The sequence below is a fragment of the Ptiloglossa arizonensis genome, chromosome 4 (assembly GCF_051014685.1).
Source record: "Ptiloglossa arizonensis isolate GNS036 chromosome 4, iyPtiAriz1_principal, whole genome shotgun sequence".
NCBI classification, from domain to species: Eukaryota; Metazoa; Arthropoda; class Insecta; order Hymenoptera; family Colletidae; genus Ptiloglossa; species Ptiloglossa arizonensis.
In genome coordinates, this window is record NC_135051.1 from 13,373,647 (window position 1) to 13,394,928 (window position 21,282).

Here is a 21,282-nt window from a genome sequence, read left to right on the forward strand (position 1 = left end):
AAAAAGAGATACGACAATCTACGTATATTTCATTATATGTTACGAACAGCCATTTTTCCAATGCAAAACAGGTGTTTTTGTCTGTACAAGGTTTTGATATGTAAATCTGTTGTCATCTTTCGATCGGCTCATACTTTATACATACAATATTGTCATTCATTATTTGACGTGAATATCAAACGATGATGTGCTCAGATCTTTTATGATTCGTTCGATTCATTACCAGAAATAACTGAACAAATTTCGCAGCTACTTGAATTTCTGTTTCTTATCTTATTTATTTTATCAGAAATGAAAAATTGTCACAGAAAAGAATAGAAATGATGCGAATACGCGTTATCGCCATGATTGGCAGCATGAAAAATGATTTTGTTAGACCCAATGGAACAGTCTCTCGTATTCTGTTCTTAATATTCATGGCCAGTAAAATCGTATGGAATGTTACTGATCTCTATTTAAAAAAATACGAATCTTATTCTTTCCTATTTTATTACCGAATCGTCATGGCATTAAGTAATTGCACGATACCACTGCTTGGACGATAGAACAACGTTTAATGACTTGTTTCGTAATTGTTTCGCGTATTAATCAGTAGTTTTAATGATCGAACGATAAATTTACCTATGCAGGTTACACAGTTGCAGGTAAGGGTACAAAAATTCTTCTTGATATTGATCTTACAGTGCAAATGCGAGGTTTGTAATTATTGTGATTATATAAAAAAAAAAAATTGAATTTTAAAAAAAAATTTCCAAAGTTTTAAGCGAGAATCAGTAGAAGAAAACGTAAATTTATAAGTAAGAAGGTGATAAATGTACAAAAAGTTACAAAACAAGTATTAATGACATACCACCACCTTTGTGGTCGTATATCTACTCTCAGACTTGGTAGTAAGAGAAAATTAACGGATAAACTAATAAATGTATTTATTGTCTATTATTACCTTTTTGAAAAATTTCCAGTATAAGGAAAAACCGAAAAGGGCGGTATAGTCAACCTTTCACTGTAAAGTCTCCACAGATAAATGTTTTTGTCGTGAAATGTATCCGCTGGCACAAGTTCCTGGTGCTCTTTGCAACAAGCAAAAGCAAATAATGCTTTGAGCAACTCTAAACATAAGCCTCTTCCTCAAATAGTTCCAGATGCGATTCGTTTGATATACGAGGACCTTAGCTCGGAAGAGCTGTTAAAATGACGACGAAGGTAAACTTACTCAAAACAGTGACGAGAACTTGGATCGTACTGTTTGGACGATAGCTCCGAAAACAACGTTTTGTGGGGAAAAAATTCATCGACACGACAGCATATCTTTACCTACTACCGTAATAATGTTTTATCAATGATGGTAAAAATGAATTTAAATGTAAGGAGAATGAGTTATAACTTTTGTAAAATGACGAACGAACGAAAGCAGAGTTAAATAAAAGAGCTCGATAAGAGTTTAAACAACGTTTTGTGGGGAAAAAAATCATCGACATGACAGCATGTATTGTTCGTATCTTTACCTATTACCGTAATAATGTTTTATCAATGATTGTGAAAATGAATTTAAATGTAAGGAGAATGAGTTATAACTTTTGTAAAATGACGAACGAACGAAAGCAGAGTTAAATAAAAGAGCTCGATAAGAGTTTAAACAACGTTTTGTGGGGAAAAAAATCATCGACATGACAGCATGTATTGTTCGTATCTTTACCTATTACCGTAATAATGTTTTATCAATGATTGTGAAAATGAATTTAAATGTAAGGAGAATGAGTTATAACTTTTGTAAAATGACGAACGAACGAAAGCAGAGTTAAATAAAAGAGCTCGATAAGAGTTTAAAGCGACTCTTGAGATAAACGAGAATTTTCTCGGAAACGAAATTGCTATATAGATACGGAATAGCTGATGTAATGTAAAATTTAGAAATGTTTCTACGGTAGAGGAAAATATTAGCACATCTTGAAAGTTAGCACAATTCCGATTTCTTTTAAATTTTGCATGGATATTCTGCATAAAGTGTTGTATAAAGTAGCGTAAGATTTTTCTTATATCTGAAAAACGTTTAAAGTTGATTCTTTGTGTGTAAAATGTGATCTTTTCGTTTGAAACGATTGGTAACATTTGATAACATTTTTACAATTGATAACATTTTTTTTTAAATTCTACAATATATTTCATACGTTAGATTTTAGTGCGAATCGAAAAGAATTTTTTATTTCAATTGTTTCGATTCTTGTGAATGATGAATTATCGATGTTCTAGTAGAAAAGTTTTGGAAATAGCTAATAACTTTGCCGTTATGCAATATTTTTATTTAAAAAAAATTAATGTTGCTAAATAAGAAATCGAAATTTTTCATTTGTATAGTAATTAGCCATGAACAAATTTTCAAACACGATCTATTTTTACGAGTCGCCAAAGTGATTTGTTATACGATAATGCTCTGATGTAAAATACTTGATTTGTTTAGATTTTATTTCACACTATTTAACATTTTATTTAGCATTGTATCTCTAAATACGTGTACAACTTATTAATTTTTGTGAAGTATAAAAATTTGTATAAACGATTTCACGATTTTGCACGTAACTTTTTTGTTAATTACACTTTTATATTTAGCTTATGGTTAGCTTCCAATTTGCAATAAAAACGAAATCGAGTGGGTAATAGAATGTAATACAAAAATTTGAATCTATTTATTTATGATGTATCTAAAGTGTGCATATTCGTTTAAAACGGATAAGTAACAATTTAGAACAGACGTTTATGAAGTGTAAATAAATATTTATAAATCGTGTTAATGTCGTATTAATGCTTGAGAGTTGTACTAGAACATTTTGCACACAATTGTACAATTAATTTCATTAATTCATAGCGTGCCACAATATCAAACTATGAAACTACTGTCGCGTTTTTTGTATTTTATTAGCTTCCAAGTATTGCGAATAATTTTACATTCATCAACAGATAAAAGTACCCTATTGTTTTAACAAGTCGTAAAAAAGACATTTTCTGAAACTCCATTAATAAGCTGTGATGATTACGTGTGCGATAACATACCCATTTCAAATCGTATTAGTATTTTTTCAAAATTGAAAAAATATAAAAGCAGCTTAACTTTTACGTCAGATGGCGAAATTGCTATCTACAGTATTTATTCTCTACACTTTTATAATCGTTAATTCTAATTTTCAATAAAAAGAATTTCCAATGTTTATTCATTATATTTTGATCAGAATATGTGATTCGGCATAAACGTTTGTCCTTTTTGTAATTCCTTTGAGTGTATTGTGTAAAAACATATTTTAAATTTATGTTTATCAATGTATAGAAAAAAATTGTTACCAGATCGTGTTGTTAAATTGCAATAAGGCCAGAAGCACTATAAATATGAATAATAAATGTAAATGGTTCGAGGCAAGAGTTACGTTCGTTGTTGCACGAGTATTTGATATCATAATACTTCATTAATAAAGTGCTCGGATGAAAAAAAAAGCATTAAACAATTTTCTACGATGGTTCACTTACCAAATTTTCACACATAATTCTAAATATAATTATTAAAAAACAAAATATAAAATCAATTAGATACAGAGGATTCTACTACCAGTGATTAATTCAGCAACGAAAGGATTCAACTTCTGAATGTTCAAGATTTTATTATGAAACAAATAGAAAAATTAATTCAGTACAAATGCTTCACCTATTCTGATTAATTCAACAGCGAAAGAATACAATTTCTAAATGTTCGAATAAACGAACAAATATATGTACATTTAACTCAAGGTTGGCTTTTGTACTCTCATTCGGAGCACGATGACGGTTAAATGACTCGATGATTGACATGGAGCAATCGTATGCACTCTTGCTGTCAGATGTCGATGATGTTTACAGGAGACCGCCTTAATTCCTAGTATCGACTTAAACGAGAAACCTTCGTTACGGGCTCGTATCTCCTTTCTCTTCTGCGAAGATATTTATTTAACATTCGAGCGAGAAAATTGTTTGTAATTGTTAGACTGGACGAAGTGGCTGGAATTCTTTTACGAAAGTCAGTGTCGAAGACCTCGTGTGCGTGTCACGTGTACGTATGCACAACACCAGTGTATTATTCGAGTGCATGGACGCCACTCGTTTAGACGTATCTTATCATTCATGAACCAGGCGTAGAGCTACACGGTGGTTGACTCTTGTTTTCGTGTGGGTCTGGTGTACAATTTTTCTATACTTTACGTAATTTTTCATTACGTTTAACGAGACTTTCTCCAGTAAACCCTTATATCTATAAGGTTGTGTAATAAGTTCGTTTGTGTTTTCGACGCCACGCATTTTGAAAAGGGTTATTCGATCAATACGAATAAATCAGAGAACTTAATCGAATGGATTTGTTCAAGCTGTATAACAAAAAAGATTTCCAATATGTTACATATTTCACTAGAATTAGTTGCATAACATAAAAAAAAAAGGATACAACGCACAAGTATGATATTTGGATTTCGTACGAATTATCGAAGAAGAATTTACACAGTCATATTTTAATTTGCAATTTCTTGTTAAAGCGTCGCAAAAATTGTCCATTTTTAAAGCAATGGTTAAGAATAATGAAAAATTGATTATTTTTGGTAATGTGGTAAGGGAAAGACATTGGCCCAAATCAGGAGAAACACCGTTAACCATCGTGAAAGTTGAATTGCAGGGAATACTTTATTGTGAACTTTTATCGCGTAACCAGGTAATTAATAGTCAAAAATACTGTTCACAACTGGGTCGATTAAAAACAGTTATACAAAAGAATCATTGCCTGTGTTCAGAAAGGAAGTTATTTTTCACCACGATAACACACGACGGTGCACATATTTAATAACACGACAACAATTATTGCAGTTTGGTCAAGATGTTTAATCACACTAATTATATTTGCAAAACAGTTTTTCGCCTGATTTTTATTGATAATTGTACATTGAAAAATTCTCTCGATGGTCGTTCAAAAATCTTCAGCAAATAAATACACAAGTATCTAATTCTTTTAGTAATAATAATTAAAAAAAAAAAAAAACGAAAGGACTTTCCGAACAACCTAATGTAATATAAATAAAAACTGGAGAATTTGAAAGATATTGTTTGTCAATGGTAGAAATATATGTTATTGTAAGATAAGAGGATGCAGTGAAGTGGTTTATTAATTAATTGTTCATTGAAGTTTTCGACTCGGCTTAAAATAAGTAGCTCAAAAGTAAATGTTCTATCTGGAATAGTATATAAAGAAAATATAAAACATCCCGTTTCAATTAGCGTCTTATCTCTGATTGAACATTTATTTCATTTCAGAATTTTGTTTTACAATCTACATAAACCTTTGTGTCCTAAAAACGTAAAAGTATAATTTAAAATAATTGAATTGCGGAAACGGTGTATGTTTTAGGAGTGAAAGTTAAATCTTTATATAAGTATAGTTTATAAAAGCAGTTTCTTATTACAGTAAAAAACAATATGAAAATCAGATTGTACCACTCAAACAACCTGTAAATAGTTCTCGTTCATAATGAATAACGTATAAATAACAATGCTATGATTTTCGATCGCGTTTTCATTATCTGTAACCATTATGCGTCGTTCAATTGCTGTTGGATAATTATTGGTTGAGTTTCCTTTTTTTTATACCTATAGTTGATCGAAGAAAAATTCAACGAAGACAACGACAAAAACCTGTTCCACGAAAAAAATCAGACGATAATGAACGAACTCGTTAATTTTGTTTAATAATTGATCACAAATTTTTTTGTAACATTGATCCATGTTGTTCGAAACAAAATGGCCGATACTCCTAGACAACAATGATCATTCAATCGTATTTCGATCCTATTATTTATTCTCATTACAACAACGCAAAGATCGACGAAAAATCGATATTAGTTTCCCATGTACTCGGTACATAAAATGTTTCCATATATGTTACTCGCAAGAAGTCGATGTTCTCGGCGCGTAAAACTGATAATGGAATTCGGAATGAAACCTTGATTGCCAAACGGTTATTCCACCGTCTCCGAGTTACATGTTAAAGGACCCTCTATGATTCGCCGACATCGAACCCGCAACACAATTATATCATAATTACTGATACGAAACGAACGTATGTAAATCCTGGAACAGTGTCATCATCACCTGTTTGCACGCAAATATGTGATCGAATCCGATCTTCCGCTTCTTAGCTAATCGAGACTTAATTGGGTAAAGTCATTACTACTCGGCGAATCGAGAAATTAGTAGCGTTCACGAGTGTAAAACACCGTTGAAGATATCTTCCAAGTATGTCCTGTTTCTCATTCCTTTCTTGATTTACACGCTGATAGTCGATAAACCGAATGCTGCCCCCTTCTTTATATACATATATATATGTATGCACTCCACCAATCGCGATCTTAGGGTATGTATAATCTTTGCATTTCTCTGACCGACAAATTTTAATATCCTGCGTTAAATATGGTATGAATATTGATAACCACGAGAAGTCGAATTTTTTACGAATTTCTATATTGGATTCAAAATAAATGATCGTGAAACTGATAAAAATTTTTGCAAATTTTTCTTACGAATCAGTGTTTATAAGTATCTGCACATTAAAACTGGAGTAAAATTAAACTTTTGTGAATATATCTAATGAAGTCTACATTCTTGGTTTTGCTATATTTTGTAATTGGTAGAATGCTCACGTAGAAAAGTACCTATTTTAGCGATACAAGAATACTCATTTACATTATTCTTCGAAATTAGTCGACAACGCTAACAGTCACCGATAACTTTTTTATTCGCTAATGCAATGCCGATTTTTTACCATTTCTTCAACAATTGACAATTGAGAGTGAACGGCTTCACCGAAATCTCATTAAACGAATAAAAGAATAACGTCAAAATTATATTCGGCGAACATTTTTAAACTAATGTCGACACTTATTTGCCTTTAAAACATTGCCATAGGAATTACAAATATTTACTTGCACGTGTTGCTATTAAAGTTGAAATTCTGACATTGTATCTAAATACAATTATGCAAATAGCAACATTTGTCAAGTACTATTAGATTGTTACACAAGTTCTGTCCGTTAGTGTAAGTTTTCCACAATTTCAATGTTTAGAAAGAACTCATTCTTACCTTCTCACTTTCATTGTTATTTTTTTGTAATTTACATTATTTGACTTGCAATTAAATGACTTGTATAATCAACGGTACGCACACTAAAGAAATTACAAGGGTAGTCCCAGAAGTGCCTGAGCTAACAAAGAAAACACAAAAAATTCGGGAAAAAATATCTTTATTTCTCTAGACATAGTCTTCAATTAGATCGATACACTTTTCCCAACGATGTTCAATAGCTTCGATATATGCTATATGAGCATGTTTATAGTGAGAACCGTCGAGCTCTGCAAAATAGCCACCAATCGCAAACTCCACCTCTTCATTGTTGGCAAATTTTTTACCACTGAGCCATTTTCTTTAATTCGAAAACAGAAAGTAATCCTAGGAGACTAAATTTGAATAAAGTGCACGAGGAAGTAATTCTAATTTTAACTCATTGATTTCTGTCATCGTGATAACGGATGTGTGAACTGGTGCATTGTCTTGACGAAACAGAACCTTCTTTTTCGTCAAATTTGTCTCGTTTTTTCTCCATTTCATCACTCAAACGCTGCAGTAAGTTCTCACAATACTCGCCGTTGATTGTTTTCCCTTTCTGAAGGTAATCAATGAAAATTATCCCACGTGCATCCCAAAAAACTTGCACAGTGACCTTGCCCGCAGATGGAACTGTCTTCGCCTTTTTTGGAGCCGTTTCTCCCCTTTCGATCCATTGTTTAGACCGTTCCTTCGTCTCAGATGTGAAATGATGGGCCCGTGTTTTATCCATGGTTATGAATCGACGCAAAAACTCGTCTTCATGGCTGTGAAACCTCGCCAAACACTCGATTGAGACATCCTCGTGTCGCTGTTTTTGTTCCATTGCGAGTAATCACGGCATCCATCTTGCGCACAGCTTTCTCGTGTCCAAATTTTCAGGCAATATACGATTCACAGCACTTTTTGATACGTCTGCCGCGTACTCATCATCCAGTACCATTTTGTGGATTTTTGTCACCATTTCAGACGCAGTCACCTCATTTGGTCGACCACTGCGATATTCGTCTTGACAGCTCGTACGATTTCGTTTAAACTCTGCCATCCAATATTTTACTGTTGTAAACGAAGGAGCAGTCTCATTCAGAGTAGAATCTAGCTCCCCTTTGATATCGATTGGAGTGAGATCTTTCAAGTGAAAGTATTGTATCATATAAACGATAATCAATTTTTTCCATCTTTACAAATTCACTGAGAGCGTTCACTATTGATGGCTGCCAAACAACCTTCAATCTTAAACTTTATAAGGTCGGTACTTTCTCTCTTGGTCATTCTTTTTAACAAATTACCATCATCTATACGTCAGGTCGGGTACTTCTTTCGAACACTCACTTCTTAAAGAAATATAAAATAATATCGGAACAAATGAAACAAGTTAGACAAAATAATTGTTCGTTATTAAAAGTTTATTTTGAATCACTGTTCAAACTACTACTACTACGACCACACCACCATCAATCGATTGATCGGTTTGTTTGAAAAGGATCGAACCGTTCGAATAAACTGAGCAACTTGAGGGAAATTGAAAAGTTCGAATTGAGCCCAGCGACTCGAAAGAAGACATGCAGTGTAAATTTCGAAAGTTCTCTTGAACAGTTCGGTTTATTCTGATCCGAGAAAGAAACCCTCTACAACTGAGCGAGAATCGTTCCTGGAGCTCAAGAAAATGGACCAATGGCTGCAGACCATTCCACCGATGACGCAGGCGTTAATGTAAACAGTGATATCTCGTCTCTTTGGATGGATTATAGAGTCGTTGTTCGTATCAACAGTTTCTTAGAAGCGATAACACCGACGGTTTACAGTACTGTCTCGTTGTAAGTCGTGTTTCGTGCTTCGTTGTGAGTAGTCTCATCCCCTCCACTGTTTTCGTAGTTGTCGCGAGAGTGACAGATCGCGAGCGAGCGAGAGGATACATGACAATTATAAAATTTGCTCTAGTCTTTAGTGACTTTGATATTTAGAAAATAAGAGATAATATTTTGTCTCACCCTGATCGTTTAAAATGACCGAACTCGTTCCGATTCAACGCAAGAACTACCAAGCACTTCTAACTTCTTTTTTTTAATAACCTGCGTTATTATCCTTGCGATATACCTATGTTTTTCAATTTTAGAAAAGATATTCGTTGAAGTAAGGGTCTGTGAAGACGTTGAGAAAACTTAAATGTAATCTTCGAAACGTTCGAAGAAAAAACATTGAAAACGTTGTTTTTCATCGTCGGTCTGTAGGTGGCAATATTGTGATTCGTACTCTGCTCCATTAGGTCGTATGTACATATGTGTACAAATTTTCACGAGTTGCTCATTCAGAACGTATTTTCCTTTAATGGGACAAGACGATTCGAAATTTTGAAAAAATCGATTTGTTTTTCTTGTCTTAAATAGTAGTTTGGAGTCTGAAAGGTACCAGTCTTTAAAAGAATCTATTTTTGGAGGTACGATGAGTTTAACAGATTCGTATACACGCGTGTCGTAATGTCTTGGTCCACGCGTAACAAGCCATTTGGAAACTTTAAACTCATTTCTCTCGAAACTATGTTTTCAGAAACGGTGTGCGAGATATTTCGAGATCCAGCTAACCAGTTTACTTTGAAATTTTGCAGATATCTTTACCATAACATTTGTTAGAGAATGGAGTAGTAATTTTTACAAAATTTTAATTATTCTTTTGAAATATAAAAAAAAGACGTACAAATTGTTCGTCCTAATTGGACTTCTCAAATACAAATAACTGCGATTTTGATAATTTTCATAAAAAATCAAATCGTTCGAACGTTGATCCCTAGAGACTATAATATACGTAATTTCTAGCATTTTTTGAATTCTTGTTACTCCCTACTCCGTTTGGCTGGAATCGAGCACACAAATAGGGCATATTGAAAAATAATCATTGAAAGTGCTAACGTCACGAACGCATCAAGGATCGTTTTTGAAAAAATTACCGCTGTTTTTTATAATACATACTATTGCAAAATTAAACGACAAAAACTTATACCAACCAAATGTTCACTTCTATTTTGGCATTGACTTACAACATTTATTACTTTTTAACGCATTAAACCGTCCTGCCCCTTCAAGAGATCGAACGATCTGTATCGCCAGTTTATAAGTAACAATACTGTGATTCGTTCTCAGCTTCGTTAGGCGTGTACGTATAAACATCTACGAGTTTTCCAGCCAGAACCTAGTTTTGCTCAACAGATCGAACAGCTTATAAGTAACAATACCACGATTCGTTTTCGTTAGGCGTATAGATAGAAATTTCTACGAGTTTTCCACGCAGAAGGTAATTTTACCATCGTCGGCCTGTAGGTGACAATATTGTGATTCGTTCTCTGCTTCATTAGACGACACGTACACGTATAAATTTCCACGAGTTTGCCCACCGTCTCGGTGTGTTCACCTCATTGAGACCGTGCGTCATTGACGTCACGAACAAAATGGCGGCCGATGGTGAAAGGTTCGCCGAAGACCACGGGGAAGGAAACGCATATACCTGTGTAACAGGGACAACCCGGAGGACGTGGAAAACGCATAGCTAGGACGAGGGGGTGTGTACCGTGGCCGAAAGAGCGAGGAGAGAGACTAGAACGCCGGTAGGAATCTCTTGGACGACCGGAGGAGAGGATGGCATCGAAATGAACGACGTAGGCCCCTCTCTCTCTCTCTCTCTTTCTCTCTCTCCCCTTCGTATCGTCGGTATAGTCCTCCTCCGGTCGGAGGGCAGCCCCTCCACCAAACTCTCTCCTCTCTCTCCCTCCCTCTCTCTCTCTCCCCCTCCCCCTCTCTTTCCCACTCCCGCGGTCGCGTTGTCCACTCCTCTCTCGCTCCCGTTCTCGGCGCAAGCACGCCGCTAGAGAGAGGGTACGCACACGCGCGTGTACGGAGCACGTGGTTGGCCGGGTTCACCTGCACATGGTAGAAGGAGGGGACCAACGCCGGGCGTCCCGGCGGCACCGCGGCACCTGCTCTTCGCGTCGTGTTGTCTATTCGATAGAGCGGTAGAGGGGTTGCGGCAAGAGAGGGAGGCACAGTTGGGCTGCACAGAGAAAGAGGGACAGCGACCGAGGGGAAACGAACAGGGAGAAAGAGATTGTGTACTACCCAGCCGCAAAGGGCGGGAAGGAGGGGAAAGCTATTTTTACCTTTTAAAAACGTTCCAAATGGCCCCTTATAGGCGGAGCTGCGCCGAGCGGACGCGCCACTATTGGCTGCTTAATGTCTAATACATCGTGTCATAACCACCAGGGAATTATTGTCCTTGTTCGTGTCGCGAACGCCAGGCACCCACTCTCCTGTTCCACGTTGCCCAACGAACGGCCCACTATCACCCCCTTACGCACGAACGTGTGCATTAGCGACAACGATTCCCGCTGATTATTCAAAATCGATATTTATAACGGGCCGTGGTCGCCGGTTTGCCAGCGAGCATGCGCGCAACACGCTTTTAGGATCTCCATCTTTCGACGGGGCGAGTCGGGGTTAGGCCACGTGGTCCCCGCGAGGAAAACAACGGGGGCGGTTATCATTTTAACGATCATGGCTACTGGTATGCGCTTCCTTTACATTTTTTCCGCCTTTGTATCGTAACGCACATTTCCCGATACGCGGATAACCTTCCGGTTCCGTTTTACGATCTTCAAAGATGGTCGAAGATACTTAAAACGAGGAACCATGGTATTTAATAAGCGCGATAAGAAGTGACATAGCAAACAATAGGTAATAGGTTGTTGGATAAGTTTCGTCGTTTTTTCCATTGTCAAAAAAAAATGCTATGACACTTTGTCTTTGAACAACTGTTTCATGATCTACACGAAACTACGGAAACTTCGTTAAACAGTAGTACCATCTTTGGAACAAGAAAACGACGAATCTGATATCTCCGTTTCTTATCGAACGACAAAACTCGTCGAGCAAGCTACTGATATGAAAAATGTCAAAATGAAACAGTAAATATCTAATCTGAAGAATGTGAAAATTCTCAACAGGGTTAACACGACTAAGTTATAATTTATTACAAAAAAATATACACTTATTTCTATGGATAGGTTCGTCTAAACACGTGACCAATATGTCCCCGTTTTCAAGTTGCAGTCGCTTTCGTGTTTCGATGATATTCTGCTGATTTTAGGCACCACCAGCTAGGTTAATAACAAGGTTCGTTCCGAATTATTTTACAGGACTTTGAATCTCGTTCATGAGAACACCTAGAGTTTATTGTTGCAGTATTTTCAAGTTCACGCGTAAGAGATATTAGAGTTACCGTGTATATTGAAACGTATCGACGTACTCAGAATATATATATTTTCTGTAGAAAAATAGGTACATGTTTGGCAAAACAAAACGGTGCGATTCAAAGACAAGATCATATAGAACGTTTACGTTTGCGTAAAGTTTCTTCGTCGCCTTTGATTTTCGACTCGATTTATACTTTCCACGTATTGAGAACACTGTATGTATGAATTCATAGAACCAGTGGCTCGTTTGAACAATATATTCGTGTTCAAAAGATCGATGAACACTGCAGTTTGAATCAACATTGCATCAAAACTGCTATCAGTGGAACAAGTACGAAACAACCTGGTAACGTGTTATAGATTTTTTGGAACTTCTAATTCGAAAGAATAGAATCTTGCATTAGAGTGAACTAAATAACAGATTTGATAGAACAACTGCTGTCGCGATAACCTTCTAAATATTTTTACACATTCTGTTTATAAAATAGTTACCGTATATTTAATTTCTGCTGTTTCAATCCTTTCGATCTTGAACACCTCTTGCCCATCTGGTACAGTATATAAAATTTCAAAATTGTCTTCGAATAAATTATCTATAAACCTAAAGATTTCTAACATTGAACAAATTACCGTGAAAAACTCCAGTAAATCGCACAAACTTAAATATACTGTATTTGGACTTCGATAGTTACTTAATTTTAATAAAATTCTTCAAACATTATTTTACAATACATTTAAAAGACGCTGATACTTTAATATAAGTATAATTCTTCCAGCGTAAAAGTCTGTTAAAATATTAGTTCCTTCAAAGAAATAAAGTCGTGAAAAATTTTAATTTTAACCTTACCGCACGTTTAATATTACTTTCTTTTATGTTCACGTTACAGCCTCTAGTTTTAAATTGAAATAAATAAAACATGCGGTGTGATGTCACAACATTGAATACTTGATACATAGAATCCAACTATTTTTAAACTCGAGTAGTTTCTCCACTATGCACAACGCTATGCTTTCCTTTCTTTTAGCCGTTCACAGATTTCTTTTTTTCATTACGAATGATTCGCCATGTTTAGTCCGATTGTTTTCTTTCGGTTGAGAAACGTTTCGCGAGCATTGTTCAAAAATCAATCACGAACACGTCCTCACCGTAAGGTTAACTAATACTTTTAGAGACACGTAACTGGTCCATTTCGCATACTTTGTCCACTGTTCTCGAATGAATCTTTTTGGTAATTCTAATAGCGGTCCATTTACGTTGCTACCGCTTTTTAATTATGCGGACAGACATCGACGAACGCTTAATGCAGTTCCTGCCTTCACCGGTTGCTCCCGATTCCGCTCCCGTCAACGTCTGTAACAGGTGTTAGAAAGTCGCGAGAAAGTACGATTCGGTGACAGATAACGGAACAAATGAGTCGTTAAATACTTAAAAAAAAAGGAGGTTATTATTGGTTTCTTGCTTTTTACTGTACGACACGTTATGTACATTTACGGGAGCAATTCGAGTAGCGGTGCACCAAAGTGTTTTTGTTAAATGAAGCAAGGTGCGTTCAGTAAAATCTGCATAAGAATTGATACTTGTCACTTTCACGAACATCTTGATTAGTTTTTTCCCTCCTTAAGTGTCACGCTGCTCAAAATAAATTCAGATTACGGTATATGGGGCAATTGTCCGACGAACGAGAGGAATACGTGTTCGAGATAAAGTTAAGTTTCTTATGTCTCCATAAAAAGAAGTTTGTGAAATTGTGCACGGGATACGGAGCCGTGAAAGATTCTTACTTACCGAGCCTCTTTTTCTTCCGCAAGAATGTCGTTAAGACAAGTCGTGTTACCTTTTTATTTATAGATAGGAAGAAATGTTACAGGAAATGGTGCCGTTTATGCAACTTCCTATGTCATCGCTTTTCTAACATGCGCAACAACACCTGCATCGTTACATTTTTTCGAACAAAATCATACATTTTTTTTTTACATTCACCCTCATTACTCTATGTTTGAAATTGTGCACATTTAGGTGAAAGAATGTGTTTTAAAATAAAGCGTCGGATGATTCGTTTCCAGGCTCACGGTTCTATTTCGAAAATCTGTGTGCTGAATGAATTAGGAAATAAACATTTAGTCACTGCGGTGCGTATTAAAATTATAACTACATCCATCAGTCGTTTGTGTACGAATATTAAGTAGAACATATTTTGGCAATGTTCGTGTTGTAATTTCAGTTTGGAACATTTTCAAAAGTAGTGGATATATATTGCGTTCGGGTAACCTTGGCATTTAATATTCGTATTGAATGTCATTTTTTTTGTTAAACAAGCAAGAATATACGTTACACAAGTCCGCTTGAACGCGCAAAGAGCCTCGGGCGACTAATTAAAAATGTTCAATGAAAAGATCGGGGAGTGACTTTAACATCTTGAAATGCATTTTCTTTGCAACGCGATTTCCAAATGAAATTTTACGAGTTATTCGCACGAGGAAAGGATATGCGCGAAATTTGTGAATATTCAAATTTTCGCGTAATTTCTCCTTTTCGTGCAATTTTTCGTGTAATTTAAGATTATTACAATTGCATTTGTAATAATAATAATTCTGTTTCTATTGTGTTACAGGTGACAGTGTGGAAATGCTACTGGAATACAGTACCAAGCTTCTAGAACTCTTCCAGTATTCTTGGGAAATGCTACCGTTGATGTACGTCATTTTAAAGGATGCAGGAGCTAATCTCGAAGAGGCTGTGAGACGCATAGTGGAAGGTAAAGTGCATTATTTATAACTTCTTACTCGTAAATATCGCGGTTTAATGTTTTTACCGGAAGCGTTAAAACTGCATTATCTTTCGAGTAAAACGTAATTGCTTCTCTCTTATATACACTTACACGTTATAAGAGATATTCTCGTGTTACGTTTGCGTCATCATTATACACACACACACACTCTCTCTCACTCTCAGCATTATATATATAAAAATATATATAAATAAATAAATAAATACACACATTTTTTTGTAAACATCGTAAGCGAGAAAAATAATTGGTTCTTTTTTTTTCTCTAGCTTCGATAGTTTATCACCTGAAAATTTCTTGGGATTCCATTTTGGACAAGATTCTTTCGTTTATCCTAAATGTTCTACCCACCTGAAGAAGTCGCAGAATTTTGATCATTTCGAAAACTCTTTCCAAGCGATTGTTTCTCTTTAAATTGAATATAATCTTGTCGATGGAAGAAGGTTCCTTTGTAAATCCGTCGCGCGAGAATAATAATTTCTGCTTCGTTCGAGTTGGAGAGGCGACAAAGATATATTTGATTCTGGCAAATCAACTTTCCTCGAAAGCATCGGAATTCGGTAACAAAAGTGGAAATACACGCGGAGCAGCGAAATTGGCGACTCGGTCGGAGTAGTTTAACAATGCGGTGCGCACTTTTGTGCTTCGTGTTTGTAATACAAATGGAATGTTCCGTGCACTTAACGCTTTAACGACCAAATATTTTGAGCGGTATGACGTGTCTTTCACACATTGAAACGACACAATCACGATGGGGCATCAATTTAAGAAAAATTATAACAGTAATAAAAAAAAGTAGCAAGTAACGATTATTACGGTCTGTTCATAGACACAGAAACTTCTCGTTAAAACGTCTGATTGATTGGAGCGAAGATTGAATTTCATCTACCAATGAATATTAAAATTGTAACATTTGTCCTTATGTCTCCACGAGATTATTAACAATGGATTGGTAATTCTTCCCCGATGAAAGTGAGTCAAAAAACGACCTCATTCGGCCAATTTTTAATTATAAATTATTCGAATCACTTTCGAAAATTTTGAATTACTTCTAATTATAAGTTGTCCGAATTAATTCGTGTTTGGATTCATTTTCATCAGGAAAACATAAACAATCTATCTGTAATATTCCCGTGGAGATACAATGACAATGATAAGAACCGTTATTTTGTATTAATAGTTTGCACAACGATTGCATGTACAGTGGTGGTTTATGTGCAAGTTGTATTTTAATTTTTTCATGGCACATAGCTTCCTAGCAAGGTTGCAAAAATATCTAAACTATATTTTCATACAGTGTGAATCTTCTGTTGTGAACTGTCGATAAAGTTTCCTTTCTTTCAAGAATTTAGAAACATTTATGTTTACTTTGTTCCGAGCTGTTGTCTTCGGCTTAAATTGAAATATCAACCTTCTGAAATATACTCGAATAGTATATTCTTCAGGCTTGAATTTTATTGAGATATGTGGATCGATTTTTAAGTAAAAAATTCAAATTTTGTGAAAATATAATTAAGACAGTTTTACAAGCTTTCCAGGAAAATGTACAAAGTTTAAAAATTAAAATACAATTTGAACGTAACAAAATGGCTGCCACTGTAAATCTAGGAACACATTGTCGAATTTTCATCGTACAATGAAGCATAAAATGTGCTTGACATACTCGATAAAGGTCTCTGAGCGGGCTCGATGTTGTGATTTTTATCGAGGAGTTTCTGTACTTTCTAAGAGAAGATATTGTTGCCCGTTTTAATGATACTTAGATTGGCGTTAAGGTTTTAAGAAATCGACTCGAGTGACAGTTTGATATGTAAATTATATTTGAAAGAAAATCGATGAGCCGTTGAAGGCTACTTTTTCCACCCGTGCATCGTATTGTTCATAATCATCACTTTCATCTCGTGCTAACATGCCTCTCTATTTCGAAAGGCAAGTTTGCACAAAGAGACAAGAAAGTGTTAACAGTATTTTTATTCGTATGTTACCTTGGTACAGAGTTGGGCGAAATCTACTCGAAAGTAGATTTGAAATTTAAGATTAGAATCCAAAAAAAAAGGAACAGTTTCAAAGATTCCGCTCCTAAAGTAACCTAAAATACTTAAAAATGGTTTTACGAACGGTGAGAAAATTATTACGATAAGAGTCGAAACAGTTTATCGAATGGAACATTTTAACGCAAATTCTTAACACGTAATAGAAATTAAAAGTACAAATTAAACGCGTTGAAAAACAAATCGTTCTAAACGCTCTCGCGAAGTATTTTCGTCGAACTCGATCAATTACTCAGCATTATTATTCTGTACGTAGGTATACTATCGGTTGTAATAAAGACAGAAGTAATTTTTTATTTAATAATTACAAAGTACTGGCGAAAGATTAGATTAGGAATGTAGTTTCTGATTACCGATCAATCTCGACAATTAATTAACATTTTCTATCGCGATAACATTGACGATAACAATATCGCGAACGCAGTACACAAACACACGTACACACGTAGAGGAAGAAGAAGGAAAATTGATGATTGCCCAACTCTGTTGTAGTACCGTTCAATTAACCCAAGAAATGTTTTTGTCGCTTTGATATGCACGGAACACATCAGGAACTATTTCTGTCACTCGCATTCCATTGTCGATGGAACGTTTCACAAAATTACACACGATCACACGTCGGGATCCTTCGTCTGGTTCTCCCGATTATGCTCGGAAGCACGTGCGTTATAAATTGCTACACCGAACAAGTATTTCCGCCTTGGCGTCAGTCCTTGACGAATAACATTGGCCTCGACTTGTTCTCGAGTGTGTCTCGTTCTGACAAGATTCTTCGTAATTCCTCGATTCGTTTCAATTTCGTTGCAACTACGATTTTCCACTCGGACCGAAACTTGCCAATTTTTGCATCTCGTTACGACCTAACTTCACGATCAACGTGCTCGAAGATCCCCCAGGATACGTTCAACGTTCTCATCACCCGAAGATCGATTGGCTGGTTCGTGGATGATCAGACACCATCGGGAAGATAACGCGTGAAACGCGATTAGGAAAGTCGTTCCGTTCTCGTCGATGTTGTAAAAGTTGCCTTTGCAAATTCGACGGTAGGAACGATTCCTCGTAGAAAGTATCGGCGAAGTGTCTTTGTTCGTAGAAAGCAATACTTTCTATATAATTGTGCCCACGTGAGTCGTGGGTGTCGTGTAAGTCGGGCTTCGTTGGATTTTCTACACTCGAAGATCGGTGCTAATTTGTGGTTCGGTTGCACGGAATCTGCGGCTGATATCAAGGTAGGATCTCTTGCTGTTCTATTTTACGATTTGTTTGCGCTCTTTGTCGACAGCGAAACGCCCGGGAACGAGAATGTGTATCGGAGAAAGCACGACATTCGAACGACGCAAACGGAGAACAGTGTATCGGTACGTTCTGTTCGTATAGGTGAATACAATCAGTCAACGTTATCTTGTTTCGTTTACGTTCGCATACGAACATCTGTGATTCGATTCAGAAACGTTCGACTTCTTTCACGAGGTTTCCTTTCAGGATAGCCACAATGTTTAACGAAACGGTACAACTCGTGGGAAATTGATCTGTAAAAAAAGATGTAAAAATGTGGAACATTTTTTTGTAAGATTTTGAAGCGACCTGGGGTTTGCAACGATTGCTGCGATACGTGGAATTAATAATTTGTAACTGAAAATATTATTTTTCTATAAAATATTTTACTTTACAATCGAAGGAGAAAGAAATTTGAAAAGTTTTGAGTTCATGCATTTTTCATTCAGTAGTATCTTCAACATTTCACCAATTAGTGCGATGAAACAAGTTTAAGATTACATTTGCTTAAGTAATATTAAATTTTAACTTTCTACATTTTGCACATAATCCGAATTGAAATTCGCAGAAAGATTCGCGCAACAAATATTTAATTCAGCGTGCGTTTCACATTTTCTATGTTTACTTACTCGAAAAAGGAAAGCACGTAGAAATAAATTGTTATCCTTTATTTTTTATCTATTTTCTCCAAAAGAATAGTTTCCTTTCGAATCGTGTTATCAATTTTGGAGCAACCTGTACAGGTTTCGTACAACACGTTGCCAAAGAATACGTAATAGATAAATTTGTATCATTGAAGTTTCTTAACTTCTGCAGCATATATTTTACAAATAGTATTGTCACTCAGAACATATTACAACTCATGTCAGAGGTTTTGAACACGTATCTTGAAGTTCGTTATTAGCGCGCAACAGAAACTTTGTAGGATTTAAATTATATTTTTAAGAAGAACTAGATTCTCAAAACGTAACGATACATATATAAAAAATATTACTTTCTTCATTGAATCGATCGTCTATTGTAAATTTAAAATCGTCAAATTTTTCACGAGTCATTTTTTCAAAAGCGTGGGTGTTAGATTACGCTCCAAGTATACGCATTTCCACCGACTAGACGTGAATTCGCATGAAAATTATTAATTTCCAGGCATCTTCGTGCATTTAATCATTCTGTTATTCTTGCTTCTCGTCAAAATTAGAATCAAATGGTCGTACAAAGTACAATAATGTTTATTATCGCCACCATCCAGAATAGCAACTATAATAAATGCTCTCCCGTTGCCAACCAGGGATAATTACAGGATATTTTTGCAGTTATTATGTAGTCGTTATTACGATCTTGTGTCGACTTGCCGACAACCACTAAATGTGTTCGATGGAAGACTGCCAATATTAAAAATATATGCACGTTGCTTTCGTTCGCAGCTTTTTGTTTCAACGAGAACCATAGATGACAAAGTTTAATACGATATTTATACTATCCGATTACCGAGTAACATTTTTTACATTTTATCCGGAAAGAGAAAGGAACTTTTTCCACTTATAGAAAAAAGAAATTTCATACAGAATGCAAACGCAAATGTGAAAAAATTTAATATTGCCTGATTAAACCTACTTCGAAAAAGAATTTTTTAATCTTTCTTTTCAACGTTTTTTCTTACACACGACCTCGGATGATCTCGAGTACACAAATTTTGTATATAAATCTTTGGAACGTAAATTTGTGTACTTGAGTACAAACTCAACAACATACGATATGTGTGAAAAATAACAATTTAATATATGCGTTTGTATTTATCTGTTCGTTGCAAGTAACTTCTGCAAGAAGGTTTTCATTATCGAGAATGCAATATAAAAGATCGCACTAAAAGTGAAGGAAGCCATTTTTATAAAAATGCGTGTACATCGAAGTACACTTGGTACCAAAGATGTACCTACCATTTTAAATAAATACAGTGTGTCCCGGATATTTCACAAGAAACTACGAGGACTTAATCTGTAGACAAAGAGAAGAAGAAACTGTTATACGAAGTTCGACGATGAACGTTTTGAAATACATAACAATGCATTTTCCATCGCAACACACACTACGTAATTACATGTTTTTCTTTATCATCCGGTAACAATACGGTATTGTTAATACTTAGTACAATAAAAACTAATTACTTTAGTATATTTAATTCTTCGTTTCAAAATGTTATTCTCGCGTCCTATTAGAAACTTAACATCGATGAACATTTCAATGAAATTTCATATGTAAAATATTAGTTTATAATTCTCTAACTAAACGTTTACTACTAAACTTTGTGTAACACGTTTCTCTTATATTATTTCGCCCATAGATTAACTTCTTCCATTTTGTCGGGAAAAATCCGGGACACCGTGTGTGTATACCGATACGTTAGAAAAATAATGCGACGAATTTCTTCCGCGTGGCAAGAAGAATGTTTGACAATTTGTCGAAAGATCGTTTTCACGAATAACACGATGTGTGTGGTATCATTAAGGGCGACATAATGACGGAACGCGTTACCCCTCTGTTTTTCTCTTTCTTCCCCGCGTGTTAAATTTACGAAGGTGTGGCGGTCAAGTAGGCGTGAAAAAGGTGGATAGGTAATTTGTTAGAGTAGAGAGTTAAGACTGCCTACTTGGCTACTGTTTACACGAGTCGATCATTATAAGTCGCTTAAGCGGACTATGGTTCGTTCGTCATAATATTACCTACTCCTGGCGCCTTGACGCGCGTATCACTTCTATCGCGATCCTTCTTCCA

The 21,282-nt window shown here is 35.6% G+C and overlaps 1 protein-coding gene across 8 annotated transcripts in view; it reads left to right on the top strand.

Moving 5' to 3' along the window:
* Positions 1–21,282, top strand: part of Dsx (transcription factor doublesex) — a 231,709-nt gene that overhangs the window by 62,517 nt on the left and 147,910 nt on the right. For all 8 annotated transcript variants that reach the window (XM_076309405.1, XM_076309401.1, XM_076309406.1 and 5 more), the window contains exons 4-5: positions 15,011–15,154; positions 15,454–18,464. In XM_076309405.1, coding sequence (XP_076165520.1) covers positions 15,011–15,154; positions 15,454–15,539 — 230 coding nt within the window. In that variant the 3' untranslated portion in view covers positions 15,540–18,464. The remainder of the gene's footprint in view (positions 1–15,010; positions 15,155–15,453; positions 18,465–21,282) is intronic.